The sequence below is a fragment of the Octodon degus genome, unplaced genomic scaffold (assembly GCF_000260255.1).
Source record: "Octodon degus isolate 3935 unplaced genomic scaffold, OctDeg1.0 scaffold00178, whole genome shotgun sequence".
Taxonomy (NCBI): Eukaryota; Metazoa; Chordata; class Mammalia; order Rodentia; family Octodontidae; genus Octodon; species Octodon degus.
Window position 1 is genome coordinate 2,641,464 of NW_004524754.1, and position 13,182 is coordinate 2,654,645.

Here is a 13,182-nt window from a genome sequence, read left to right on the forward strand (position 1 = left end):
TTCTCTAGTAAACATAAAATCTCCAATTCCACTCAACTTGTCCCAATGACCAAGAAAGCTGATCTATTGGGCTAACATAATTTTTAATAAAACAAAGTTAAAATATAAATAAATGAAGGGGCAATCACCCCCATAAACCTCCAGCTCTCCACACTGTTTCCACCTAACAAGTCACCTCTAGTCTACTCCAGTTCCCTTGATGGGCCATGCTGCACGCATACGCCAACCCATGCACAACCATGAAAGTGGCTCACTGCAACCTGGTCTATAGCTGTTCCACTACCTTAAAACTCCCGTTCACCAGATCTTTTTCATCCTTGTGGCTATCTTTGGGTCCTTTATCTTACTTGATTTTTCTACAGCATCATAGTCCAGAAATATTAACAAAGCTCTTACTCTATGCCAGGCACAGTTGTAGGTGCTGGAGATACAGACGTACACAAACCTACAAGGTTCCCCTTCTATAAACACCCCTTCTTCTCCAGACCTCCTTTCCCTTTAGTATCTAGGTTTCCAAAGGTGCTTCACTGGCCATTTCAGTCTTTATCCTCCTTGGTAAAGTTCTCTAACCCTGCTCGAGTTAAGTGCAGGTTTTCTTCAGGGTTCTATGACCTCTTTTTTTCATTCCCTTACACTTTGAACAAATAAAAAAGACTGGAAAAGAGAATATTCCCAATATCCACCATGACACTACTCTGCATATGTATGTTTTGTTTTATTGGTGCTGAACACTGAACTCAGGACCTCATGCATGCTAAGCACATGCTCTACCACTGAACTACACTCCTAGCTCCCTTGACTGTTTTTCTGAAGGTTTACTGTAAACATTCTGAGTACCTAATGGACTGCTTAAGATATAGTAGGCATTCAGTAAATATCTGTTAAGTGAGTAAATATGGAGTCCACTGTCTTATTGGTTAAAAATCACTCTGGCATAATGGATGTGAAAATCTCCCTATTCATACCACTAGGGTATGACAAGACAGGTCCAAAGTGACCTTTACAGCCACTTACAAAGGGAAGAAGTGATCCAAGTGGAGGGAAGGAATAGAAGGCAGTGAAAGGTCAAGTCTGAATTAGACCTGCTCCTTTCCCCACTACATGAGCAAAATGGTTTAATAAAAAAGGAACCCTCTCCCACCAGGCAAGTGCCATGAAACAGGGCCACCTGATCTCTCCCTTACACAATGTGCCACTTTTCCAAAAAAAAAAACTCTGGATTCTTTTCATTCTGTTTTGTTACTGTGCTCTATACAGTGCTGGAGATGGAAGCCGGGGCCAGGACCATGAGAAGCAAGCACTCCATCACTGAGCCCTGTCCCCAGCACAAGCCTGTTTTTACTTGGTGGGCAGGAAGACACTCCCAACAAAGACTGTCCCATCCACTCCAACCCATGTCTCCCCTTCTCCGACACCTCTGCTTCTTGTCTTGGCTCATACCAGGACAGGAGTACCTCTCCCTGGAGGTCCGCAGGCTGCTCTACATTGTCAGGGACATGTTCCCCATTGCCCTAGGGAGGGCAGCAGTAATGAGAGCACCAGAGTAGCTGTTTTTCAGGGGGTGCACAAAAGAGGCACTTGACTCACCGATAGGCAAAACGTGGGATGGGGTACGGGAGAAAAGGTCTGTAAGCTACGGCATAGATGTACTGCACAAGGTCAAAGAGGAGGTACCGATTAGGCCTAGAAAGAGAAGACATGTAGTTCTTCAAATATAATGGTTGCTCCGAGCAAAATTTTTAACAAAATTACATTTTTCTTTTGAGAAAGAAAAAAAAAAATATATGTACTATAGCAAATACAGATCAGCACAAAGAAATACTACCTATAATATGTCTGCTAAAGATGAAGTTAAAGTACTTGCTGTATAGTGTTTTCATTTCCTTTCATATATCCATTTTTCTTCTATGATACTATACAACCTATGCCATCAGTTTTTAAATTTAATACTATGTTACAATCATCTTCTGATGTCACTAAATATTCTACTGCATGCGTAATGACTGAACATTTGTACTGTCAGTTTTGGAAAATTTAAGCTAATTAAAATCTTCCTTTGTTGTAATGTTTATTGTAACTGTCTAACCTCTTTTAAAACTGTTTCGTTGCTATTTTATCTTTTTTCTCGTTAAAATGAATAAAAATATTAAATTAAATTAAAAATAAATTAAATAAAACAAAATCTTCCTTTGTAAAAACACTGCTTCAATGAACATTCCTGCAGTGAATAATCATATACATATCCATGATTATGTACTTAGAATATGTCTCTAGATATGGGACTAGATCAAAGTATATTCTGAAAATTTAAAACTTTTATTAAGTATTTCTGTTTTCTTTTTGGCAGAACCAGGGATTGAACTCAGACCCTTGAACTTGACAGGGAAGCGCTTCTTCTACTGAACCATTTCCCTGGCCCCAAAATGAATTTTTTTTTTTTTTTGGTACAGGGGATTGAACTCATGATCTTGTGCTTGCAGGCAGGCACTTATGCCACTGAGCTATCAGATCATGTCCCTAATGATGATTCATAAAGCTTCTTTATATTTTAGTGATATAGATAAGATCATCTTTTATGATGTGTATTTAGTCTTTTAACACATTCTGGTGTTTCATATAATATAAAATGTCAAACATTTTATTTAATCATAACTAATGATCTTTCTTTTATGGTTTGGTTTCATATTTAGAAAAATCCCTCTATAGTGGCATAAATTTCCATATATTTTTGTCTAAGATTTTCTTTAAACCACAGGTCCCTTCTGCGACACATTTTTCTGTATAACATGTGGTAAAGAAGTCGCTGAATTCTTCGTAACATGTCACCCTGCTGCTTCCATGCTACTCAATGAATCATTTACTGAATATACCCTTTCCCTTATATTAAAAATACCATCCTATCACACAGTATTTTCTTATAAATATTTGGGACTATTTCTTCCCTATTCCACAGATCTGAATTGTCTTTACTAGTCAAACCTAACTTTAATAATTACCCTCTCTTACAATACATTTTAATCTTAATATCTTCTCACCAGTTTTCTTAATCTCTTTTGCCTCAGAAAAACTATGATTATTGAGAGCTAAATGAAGATAATGCAGTAAGAATTTCATTACTGTAACATATTTTCCCAAAAGGAAAAAACTCCATAAAATGTCAACATCAGCTAGGGGAAATATCATACAAAGTCCTTACATAGCTTCCTTGAAATCCCAGGAAGATCTGCAAGGATCACTGCAGAACACGGACCACAAGCTAGCCCACCAACATCTACTAACAGTATGATGCAGGTAAAAGCTGCAACACAAATAGATGAACTATAGGTAGTTTACTTCCTCTTCAGCTCTGGGGATCAGGAGATGCTGATATGGTAAAAATACAATACATCTGTTAGGGACTTGTCTAGAAATAGTTGGTCAAACCATGAATCTTTCATTAACATCAAACTCTAGGCACTCACCCAACACAGGTGAAGGTTTTTCCTTTGGCATCTGGATCTTTAATTGCATTAATAATTCCTTTAGCTACATCGACAACCTGCAGAAATTAAACATGTTTAAATAATTGTTGAAGAAGAGAGAGACAAAAGGGAGATAGAGAGAGAGGAAGGGAAAGAGGGAGAAGGGGAGAAGAATAAAGGGAAAAAGGAAAGCAGGTGACCCTAATCATAACAAAAATGTGGCAAAATTAAAATAATGTCATCATCTATTTTCAGAAAGCTTCTTTACAGTCGACCTTCTCAAGAGCTCAAATGCGCCCTCCTTCATTACCCGCCCAAGGGTTTCTCGAGATCTCCAGCTAGCTCCGGGCCATTCTGACTCTGGCCCCATGTCACCAGTCTCTTCTCCTACCACTCTTCCCCTTACAAACTACCAAGCAGGACCACAGCACACTGTCTGTCTGTTTAGACATCACGACTGGAGGGAGGGGACTAGGCCTTCTGGCATCTAATTGCTAAATGACAGAAATGGTATAAATCATACTGCAACAGACACCAGAACAAAGAGTTACCTGGCCCCCAATGTCAGTGGTGCCACCAGCGAGGAAATCCTCACTCAGCTTCAGAAGGAATCCAACACACTCCTCCACCTCTGAGCCCTCTACAAGAAATAAAAACCTTCCGCAGCTTCTGCTATACTACCTAGTGTTGGGACACATTTCTTGAGAGGTCCATGCCTGTATTAGGTGCCCGTCTGGTGTAATTACGTGTGACTGCCTATGGTAGCCCCTATTACACTGTCTGGTAACTGTTCTACTTACCTGCCTCCACTGGAGAACACTACAGAGAGCAATTGGATCTACAGAGCTATCTCCACACAAACATAAAGCTTTCTTAAATGAACATGCAGTTGAACAAAGATGCCAAGAAGACCCATACCTCTTAAGGAAACTGAGAAGCGACATGCCGGAATATGTTGACAAAGAAAATGACGAAGCAGTAAGACTGAAGCAGCAGAACGAAATGATCAGTCAAACCCGAATTCTCCAAGTACTTACATACACTGGTTGCTTCACTGTCTTCATGCCCAAGGAAATAAGAGGCACACCAACAAATGCACGAATACCTGGCAGGGGCAATGAGAACAATGTTTAGAAGGCCTAAGCTACTGTAAGAGTCACCAAGCTCTAGATTAACACAGCTGCGATTCAAAATAAAAATAAGTGTGCTGACATTAAAGAAGCTAGTGATCCTAACAAGAAGCAGTCATTTGGTTTTAGATGGTAAACATGAAAGGAAAAAGGCCAACCATTTACAGACAAAAGCAAGAAGGCAGAGCAGTGACATGGCTTGGCAATTGCTTTCTTATCTCTACTGCCAACTGCATGGTATAGGTAACCCAGGGAAAACATTCTGGTAAAAAAATAGGTATTTAAGTTGGGTGTGGTGGCACAGACCTCTGAGGCAGGGGGATTGCTACAAGTTTGAGACCAGCCTGGATGACAACATGAGTTCAAAGTCAGCCTGAACTCTATTGTGAGATCCTGTCTCTGAAAGACTAGGGGGCCTGCCCCTAAGCTCAGTGCTTTAAGTGGCTGCTTCAACAAAGCAGTCAGGCTCAGGTTGCCGTGGTTCAATCCCCACAACTCAAGTCAGCCAAACCTGCCCTGAAGGCATTCGGAACAAAAAAAAAAAAATAAAATAAAAAATAAAAGACCAAAGGGGGCCAGGGAGATAGCTCAGTAGAATAAGCACTTGCCTGGCAAGTGCAAGGGCCTGAGTTCTATCCGCAGTTCCACAAAAAAAAAAAAAAGACCAAAAAACAGGGCAGGGGTGGGGGTGTCAACCATATGATGAACAGGATATCAAAAATCTATAGAAATGCAAATATTACTTAATACATGGAACTATGATTCTACTATTTGGAAAATTTAAAAGATAGTGGCTTATTTTTCATTGTAAAGTAAAATATATCTCAAGTGGATTAAATGTAAAAGAAAATTTTAAAGCATCAATGAGTAGAAATTATTTGTAATAGCATCAAAAAATACAGAAATAGGGACACGGACACAGCTTGGTGATCTGGCAAGTGCTTGCCTGGCAAGTGCAAGGACCTGGGTTCAATCGCCAGTACCATATGCCATGTGGGCCCCACCCAAAGCTGAGCTGGCCATAGAAATCAGACATGGTGCACACCTATAATCCCAGCTCTGGGGAGGCTGAGACAGGAGGATCACTGTGAGTTGGAGCTGTGCAGTGAGACTCTATATCAAATAAATAATTTTTAAAATACCAAAAATAATTAAGGCAGTGAAAAAAATACACTAAAGTGACGACAACATTGAGGCATCCAATTTCATGGACTGAAAGACATCTTGTTCTTATAAGGCTTCTGTGATCTAAACGCGTCTTCCAAAATTCAGGCGCTGCTCACACTGCAGTATAAGGTGGGCCCTTTAAGAGGTGATTAAGCCACACGGGCAGCACCTTCCTGCACAGGGTCAAGGCCCTTCGCACAGAGGCTACCCAGCATCCACCCAGCTTGTTCTCCTGTTCTGCTGCCACATGAGGATGCAGCCTTGCCCCTTGCACCATCCTATCCTCTCACATGTTTCAGCACAACAAGAAGGTCCTCAGCCAAGGGTGATGCTTGAGCTCAGATTTATAGATTTCCAAGACTGTAAGAAAGAAGTGTCTTTTCTTTACAAGTCTTCCAGTCTCAAGTATTTTGTTATAGCAGCACAAAAGGGATTAGGTCACGTATCAATACTATCTAAAGCAGCCTTCTGATTTAGTGCAATCTTCATGATAAACCCAATGGTAATTTTTATAGAAAGGAAAATTCATTCTGAAATTCATATGAAATTTCAAGGGATTCTGCATAGCCAAATAATTATTGTACTAAAGAGAACAAAAAAGTTTTTTGTTTTTTTTTTTTTTTTTTTTTTTGGCTGAACTGGGGATTGAACTCAGACCCTTGCGCTTGCCAGGTAAGCACTTATTCTACTGAGCCATCTCCCTGGCCCCAAAAAATAGTTTAAGAGGACATTTTAAATGATATAGAATTTCACAAAACAAAATGATAGGAACTAAACAATGGTTGTTATATTGCATATTGCTGTCTCCAAATTAGTTGCTTAGATTACTAGATATAAGCATGCAAAGTTATTAAAAAAATTAAAAGAAAGAAAAAAACTTAAGCATTAACTACTCCTTTCTTTTTTTAAAATTTTTTATGTATTTAGTACAAGGTCTACAGGGTCTTACTAAATAGGTCAGACTCACAGTGATCCTCCTGTTTACAGCTGCCCAAGTGCTGGGATTACAGGCCGGTACCATGCCCAGGCTCAATTACCATCTCAGCTGGCCCCAGGGTTGGGGCCAGCACAGCAGGGGGGTGGGCGGTGGTTTGACACCCCACCCACCCACCCCCATCTACCTAAGCAAGCGCTTTAATCCACTGAGCTATTTGGCCGGCCCTAACTGCTCCTTTCAACAGACCTTTCAGCAGAAATCAGCAGTATAAGTATCCAAGCTATCCTCTGTATATATTTCTTTTTCCCTTCCTTCTTTTCTCCTTACCCTCATCTCAGTTGCTCCCTCCCTTTAAACAGATTCTTTCCTTTCACAGTATCTATTGTATCTTTCAGATTTTATTTATTCTTTCAGTTTCTTACACTAGGAAGATAACACAGTGTTTACAATAACACATGCAGGTCTCATTTATCTCACTTATGAGACAAATCCATTTACCTATAAAGGCCTCTAGTTTGTCCTTTTTTTGAATAGCTGAATAATACTCCATTGTGTGAAAATACCACATCTTTTTTATCCATTCTTCAGTTGACGGGCATTTGGGTTGTTTCCAAGATTTAGCTATGACAAATTGCGCTGCACATATATTTGTCATATATGTCAAATATGGGTGTACATATATCGCTAGAGTATAATGTTTTTAGTTCTGAAAAAATACCCAGGAGGGGAATGACTAGGTTGAATGGGACACCTAATCCTAGTCTTTTAAGGATTCTCCATGCTGATTTCCACAGAAGTTGTAGCAAACTACACTTTCACCAACAGTAGAGAAGGGTTCCTTTTCCCCAACAGCTCCTCCAGCATTCCTTACTGGTTAACTTCTTGATAATAGCCATTCTTTCTGAGGTAAGAAGGAATCTCAGTAGTGTTTTAATTTGCATTTCTCAAATGATCAATGATGATGAACATTTTCTCATGTTTATTTGCCATTTGTATTTCTTCATCTGAGAAGTATACATTCATCTCAGATGCTCATTTTTGGATTGGGTCTTTGAATTTGGGGTGCCTGACTTTTTAAAATTCTTTATGTTATAAATAGAAGTTCTTCATCTGAGGGACAATCAGCTAAAATTTTTCTAACTTGTGGGTTTTCTTTTTACTCTGTTGGTGACTTCTTTTGATGTGTAGAATCTTTTCAAAAAGCTGAGATCCCAGGTGTTGATTCTTTTCCCATGCAGTTGGTTTTTGGTTTTATTTCTGCCTATCCCTCAGACTTCAAGATTTCTACCTACTTTGTCCTTCAGCAGACTTAGTGTCTCTGTTTCAATATTTAAATCTTTGATCCATTTTAACTTTATAATTCATGGTGATAGACAAGTCTAATTTTATTTTATTTATGTATTTATTTGTTGCAGAACCAGGCATTGAACTGAGGCCCTTATACTTGCCAGGCAAGCACTTATTCTACTGAGCTATCTCCCTGGCCCCACAAGGGTCTAATTTTAACCTTCAGCATGTAGAAAGCCAGTTTTTCCAGCACCATTCATTAAAGAGACTATCTTTCTTCCAGTGATAGCCAAACAACTAAAAAATAAATAAAAGCTAGAAATCCTATATTTCCCAATGTCAATGCTTACTACAGCCCAATCAAAACAGTTGTACAGCAATCAAAACAGTTGATAATGACAAACACAAACATACATAGGCCGTGAAATAAAATACAAATAGAAAAAAAAACAAACAAACAAACTAACCTTGCATAAGCAGTCAAATGATTTTTCATGAGTGTCACCATTCCATGGGAAAAAGGGTATCTTTAGCAAATGGCTTTGGGAAAATTTGACATCTACATGTAGAAGAATAAAGACAGACCCTACCTTACACCATACACAAAAAAGTAATTTAAAAAGGATCAAAATCTAAACCAAAAAACTACTACTATAAAATTCTCAGACAAAAACAAGAGGAAAATTGTCATGCATTGGAGTTGGAAGTGATTTCTTGGTTATGATACCAAAAATACCAGTAACCAAAGTAAAAATAGACAATATGAATTATAACAAAATAAAAAATTTCTGTGCCTCAAAGGACAAAGTTAACATAGCAAAGAGGCAACTTACAGAGTAAGAAATATTTGAAAACCATGTATTTGGTAAGTTCAATATTCAGAATATAGAAAGAACTATAATTCAACAGCAACAAGACTGAAATTTTTAAGTGGCCAAGGATACAAATGGGTACTTCTTCAAATAAGATATGCAAATGGCCAACAAGTATACATAGAAATGTTTATTATCACTTAATTACCACTACTCAAGGATAAGAAGGAAAAAGGCAGTAACAACAATAATAACAAAAAGCCAAACAAACAACACCCCAAACACAAAACCCCATGTAGTTAAAAGAACACAAAATTAAAACATCCTCACTGTGCTATGTACATTGGAGTCTGAATTCAGGCAGTGGGCTCTTTCCTCCACATCCCAAGGGGGCAAGCTTTGAAGCTTCAGGGAGATCTGGGTGGATTTGTGGGTCTGGATCTTTCTTGACCCTTTCTCCCCCTTCGAACATCATCATGAATCCAGAACGCTTCCTCTCCTCACCCTGTCAGCCTGCTGTGCAAGTCTTTGAGCCAATGTCCCTATGATGTGTTCAGTGCCTGCTCGTGTCTGAGGAGGCCTTAGGGTCCAGATGGACCATCCATCCGGGTTCCCTGTCGCAAGCCTCATTCCTTTCAATTTTGGTAAATGGAACAATTCAACAGGATGTGATAACAACTGTAAAATTATACACACCAAACATTGGCATAGCCAACTTCATAAAAAAAATCACTGGTCATCAAAGATCAGATAAATGCCAACACAATCGTAGTACCCCACTATCACAAAGGGATCACCTAGACAAAAAAATAAGCAAAGAAATATCAGAGTTGAATCATGCCTTCAAATGAATGGACTTAGATAAGTGTTCAAACCAACAACAAAATATAAATTTTGGGGACCAGGGAGATGGCTCAGTAGAATAAGTGCTTCCCTGGCAAGGGCAAGGGCCTGAGTTCAATCCCCGGTTCTGGGGGAAAAAAATAATTTAAAAAATATATATATACATATATATGTATATATACATATACATATACACATATATATATAAATAAATTTTTCTCAGCAAAACAGAGCACACAGTAGTCCATAAGCCAAATTCAAATTAATAGAAGAAGTTGAAATAATCTCATACATGTCATCAAATCATATAACAATGAAAATAGAAATGGATAGTAAAAGAAACCACAGAAATTTAAAAAAATACATGGAGAATAACAAACTATTGAATAATCAATTAATCACAGCAAAAATCAAGAAAGAAATTAAAACATCTTAGAATCAAATAAAAATGGTTGTACAACATTCCTGAACATATGGGACACAATGAAAGTCCTAACAGGAAAGTTCATAGCCATGAATGCTATAAAAACATGAATAATAAAAACACAGCAATCACATATAACAGAATGAGGTACCTCAAGGTCTTTGAAAAATAAAAACAATTTAAAAATCCAAAACCAGTATAGAGAAGGAAGAATCCGTATCAATGCAATTAGAAATGAAACCGTACAGAACACTGCCTAAATACAGAGGATAGGGTATCTATCTGGAAAGTCTATAGTCTAATAAATTGGAGACTCTAGAAGAGATGGATAAATTTTTAGACATACAAATTACCAAAACTGAGCCAAGAGGGTATAAATACCTTGAGCAGTTCAAGTTAATTGAAGCAATTAAAACAAAACAAAAAGGCCAGGACTCAATGGATTCACCGCTGAATTTTATAAGAAATTCAGGAAAGAATTATCCCCAGCACTCCTCAAACTTAGTAAAAGGGAAGGAACACTGCCAAACTCAGCCCTTGGAACTTTTTATCACCCTGATACCAAAACCAGAGTGGGACCTAACAAGAAATAGAAAACTATAGACCAATTTCCTTAATGAACACAGGTGCAAAAATTCTCAAACAGCATACAATAAATCACTAAAAAGATCATATATGAGGACCAAATGATATCACCCCAGGGATGCCAGAATGGCTCAACATGTGTAAATTAAGAATGATAAAGGATAAAGATAAGGATAAAGAGGAGACTTCAGGGAAGATGGCACTTTGAGCAGCAGAGAAATAGCTTTTGTAAGATACACTGTCCAGACACTGGAATATAGCAATGAAAGGAAGATAAAAAGGAGGGAAGTGGGGGTCCTGCACCCAGAAATGACCTGAAGAGATAATTAAAGCCTATGAGGTGAGCAAAGAGAGAAGCTTCAACTTAGAAGAAAATGGCCTGCAGAGCTTCCTCCCTGCATCTGGGTCTCACTGCGTGGGAGGAACAGTTCAAACCTGCAGACACACAGTGACTGCTGGCGACCCCAGACGCCTCACAGAGAAGCAGAGGAAGGGAGCAATGGAGTGTAGGCCCACAATGGCAGGTGGTGGGTGCTATGGGATCCAGTGTGCCTCAAGACAGGGTAACTGGACAGGAGCCATCTTGGAGAAGGGCAAACTGAGCTCACAACTCAGAACAACTGTGGGGTCCATTACCAGCTTCCAGCTGAATTTGAGCCCACACAAGGTGCACTGATGGCTGTGGGCTCAACAACCCGGTCCCAGCCTCATGGCCAGAAACCAGTCTGAACTTCAGAAGTAAATGTCAGGCTCAATGACATTATCCACTACCCTATCATAAAGGTATTGCTGCCTTGCTGGGATAATTTAAAACAAATCTGGACTCTGTCTCCACATGTTGTCTACCAGTGACAGCAGAGACAAACCTGAAAGTGGACAGTTTCCCCTCCTTTTTCTTGTTTCTGTTTTGTTTTTTTTTCTTCCTTCATTGTTTGACCTTGCTTTTACATGAGTGTGAACACGGTTTCTAGGCTTTTTGTCATTGTTGTTCTGATCTGCTCTTCCTTCTATTTCTTCCCTATTTCCCACCTGTCTTGTGCACCAGTTTCCCAGTTTTCATGATCCTGCTTTGTCCTCCAGCCTAATTTCTTCCTCTTCTATTTCTCTATTTTCCCCCCACCCCTTTTAAGTTGTCTCCCAAGGGTAAAATTGGCATATTGAGGGCTTATTGACCACACACAATTTTCTAATTTGTTTTAGATTTTGTTATATAGCCACAAGTCTAGTTCATATGATTAGAAGTTGCAAACCAATGCTTACCTCACTTTGTCATCTCCTAGGTTATATTTGATGCTATTGTTATTGCTGATTGCACCACTCTAACCTAAGTGACATAATTGTTCTAACCAGGTGTTCTTCCTGGTATACCAAGACTGAGATTGCCTAAAGTCATAGAAAGAATCAGGGGCTGGGTCATATAGGCAGCAACTTCTCACTCATCCCCAACAAATGGAAAAGATCTTGTAACAGACAAAAATACCCAAAACCCCACTACGCCTAGAAGATATTTCTGAGCAGCCATTTCCTAAAGGAGCTACATACTAGCAATAAAGCAACTCACCATAGTCAATTTACAAGCATCAACCCAGGGATCATACTAAAAAGAAAAATGAGAAGACATTTAAACAAGATGGAACCCCAAATATCCAGCTCACCAGAGGCAAACCCAGGGGGCAATGAGGGAGGACAATACAAAGACCACCAACCTAGGCTCTGTGAAGTGGTAATGACAAAGCAAATGAATGTGACTCTAGGAGCCAGGGAGATGGCTCAGTGGAATAAGCGCTTCTCTGGCAAACACAAGGGCCTGAGTTCAATCCCAGGTTCCGCAAAAAAAAAAAAAGAAAAAAAAAAATGTGACTCTAGAAAAAAAAAAATCAAATCAGAAATAATTTCTCAGATAACTAGAGAGATTGTGACCACAATGAAAGACATGCTTAGGGCCTCTAAAGCAAAGACAGACAAAAAAATGGAGGAGCTCAGGAAAATGATGGAAACCATAAATGTCAAATATAGGAAGAAAAAAGAATCCATAAAATAGATTCAAGCAGATATGCAGAAGACTAAAATTTCTACTGAAAGTATCTACAACAGTATAAACCAATGTAAGAACAGAATCTCAGACATACAAGACAGGTTTATAGTTAAGGTTCATAAAAAAGACTTCTTAAAAATAGCAAGGAAGGGTCAGACTGATAGCTCAGCAGACTAAAGCACCTGCTTAGGCAGAGTGCAGCAGCTGAGGTTCAATCCCTGGCATGCTCTGCCAGCCCCACCCCTGGAGCACGCTGAGATGGCAACTGAGACTGGGCATGGTGGTGCACACTTGTAATCCTGGCACTTGGGAGGCTGAAAACAGGAGAATCACTACAATTCTGATCTATGTAGTGAGACCCTGTAGACCCTGTCCTAAATACAGGGGAAAAAAACCTAGCAAGGAAGCACAAGAAATCAGTCTAGCAGCTGCCAGATGATGCAAAGAAAAGTAAGACTGACTAGAATTAATATAAGCAGGAGGCAACACTATATATATATA

The 13,182-nt window shown here is 39.0% G+C and overlaps 1 protein-coding gene across 1 annotated transcript in view; it reads right to left on the reverse strand.

The window, feature by feature from the left end:
• The window catches only part of Ndufa9 (NADH:ubiquinone oxidoreductase subunit A9), a 37,848-nt gene that overhangs the window by 3,918 nt on the left and 20,748 nt on the right, over nucleotides 1–13,182 (reverse strand). The window contains exons 7-9 of the mRNA XM_004643567.2: nucleotides 4,499–4,566; nucleotides 3,462–3,538; nucleotides 1,588–1,683 (exon numbers count right to left, since the gene is read on the reverse strand). Of these exons, the coding sequence (XP_004643624.1) occupies nucleotides 1,588–1,683; nucleotides 3,462–3,538; nucleotides 4,499–4,566 (241 nt within the window). The remainder of the gene's footprint in view (nucleotides 1–1,587; nucleotides 1,684–3,461; nucleotides 3,539–4,498; nucleotides 4,567–13,182) is intronic.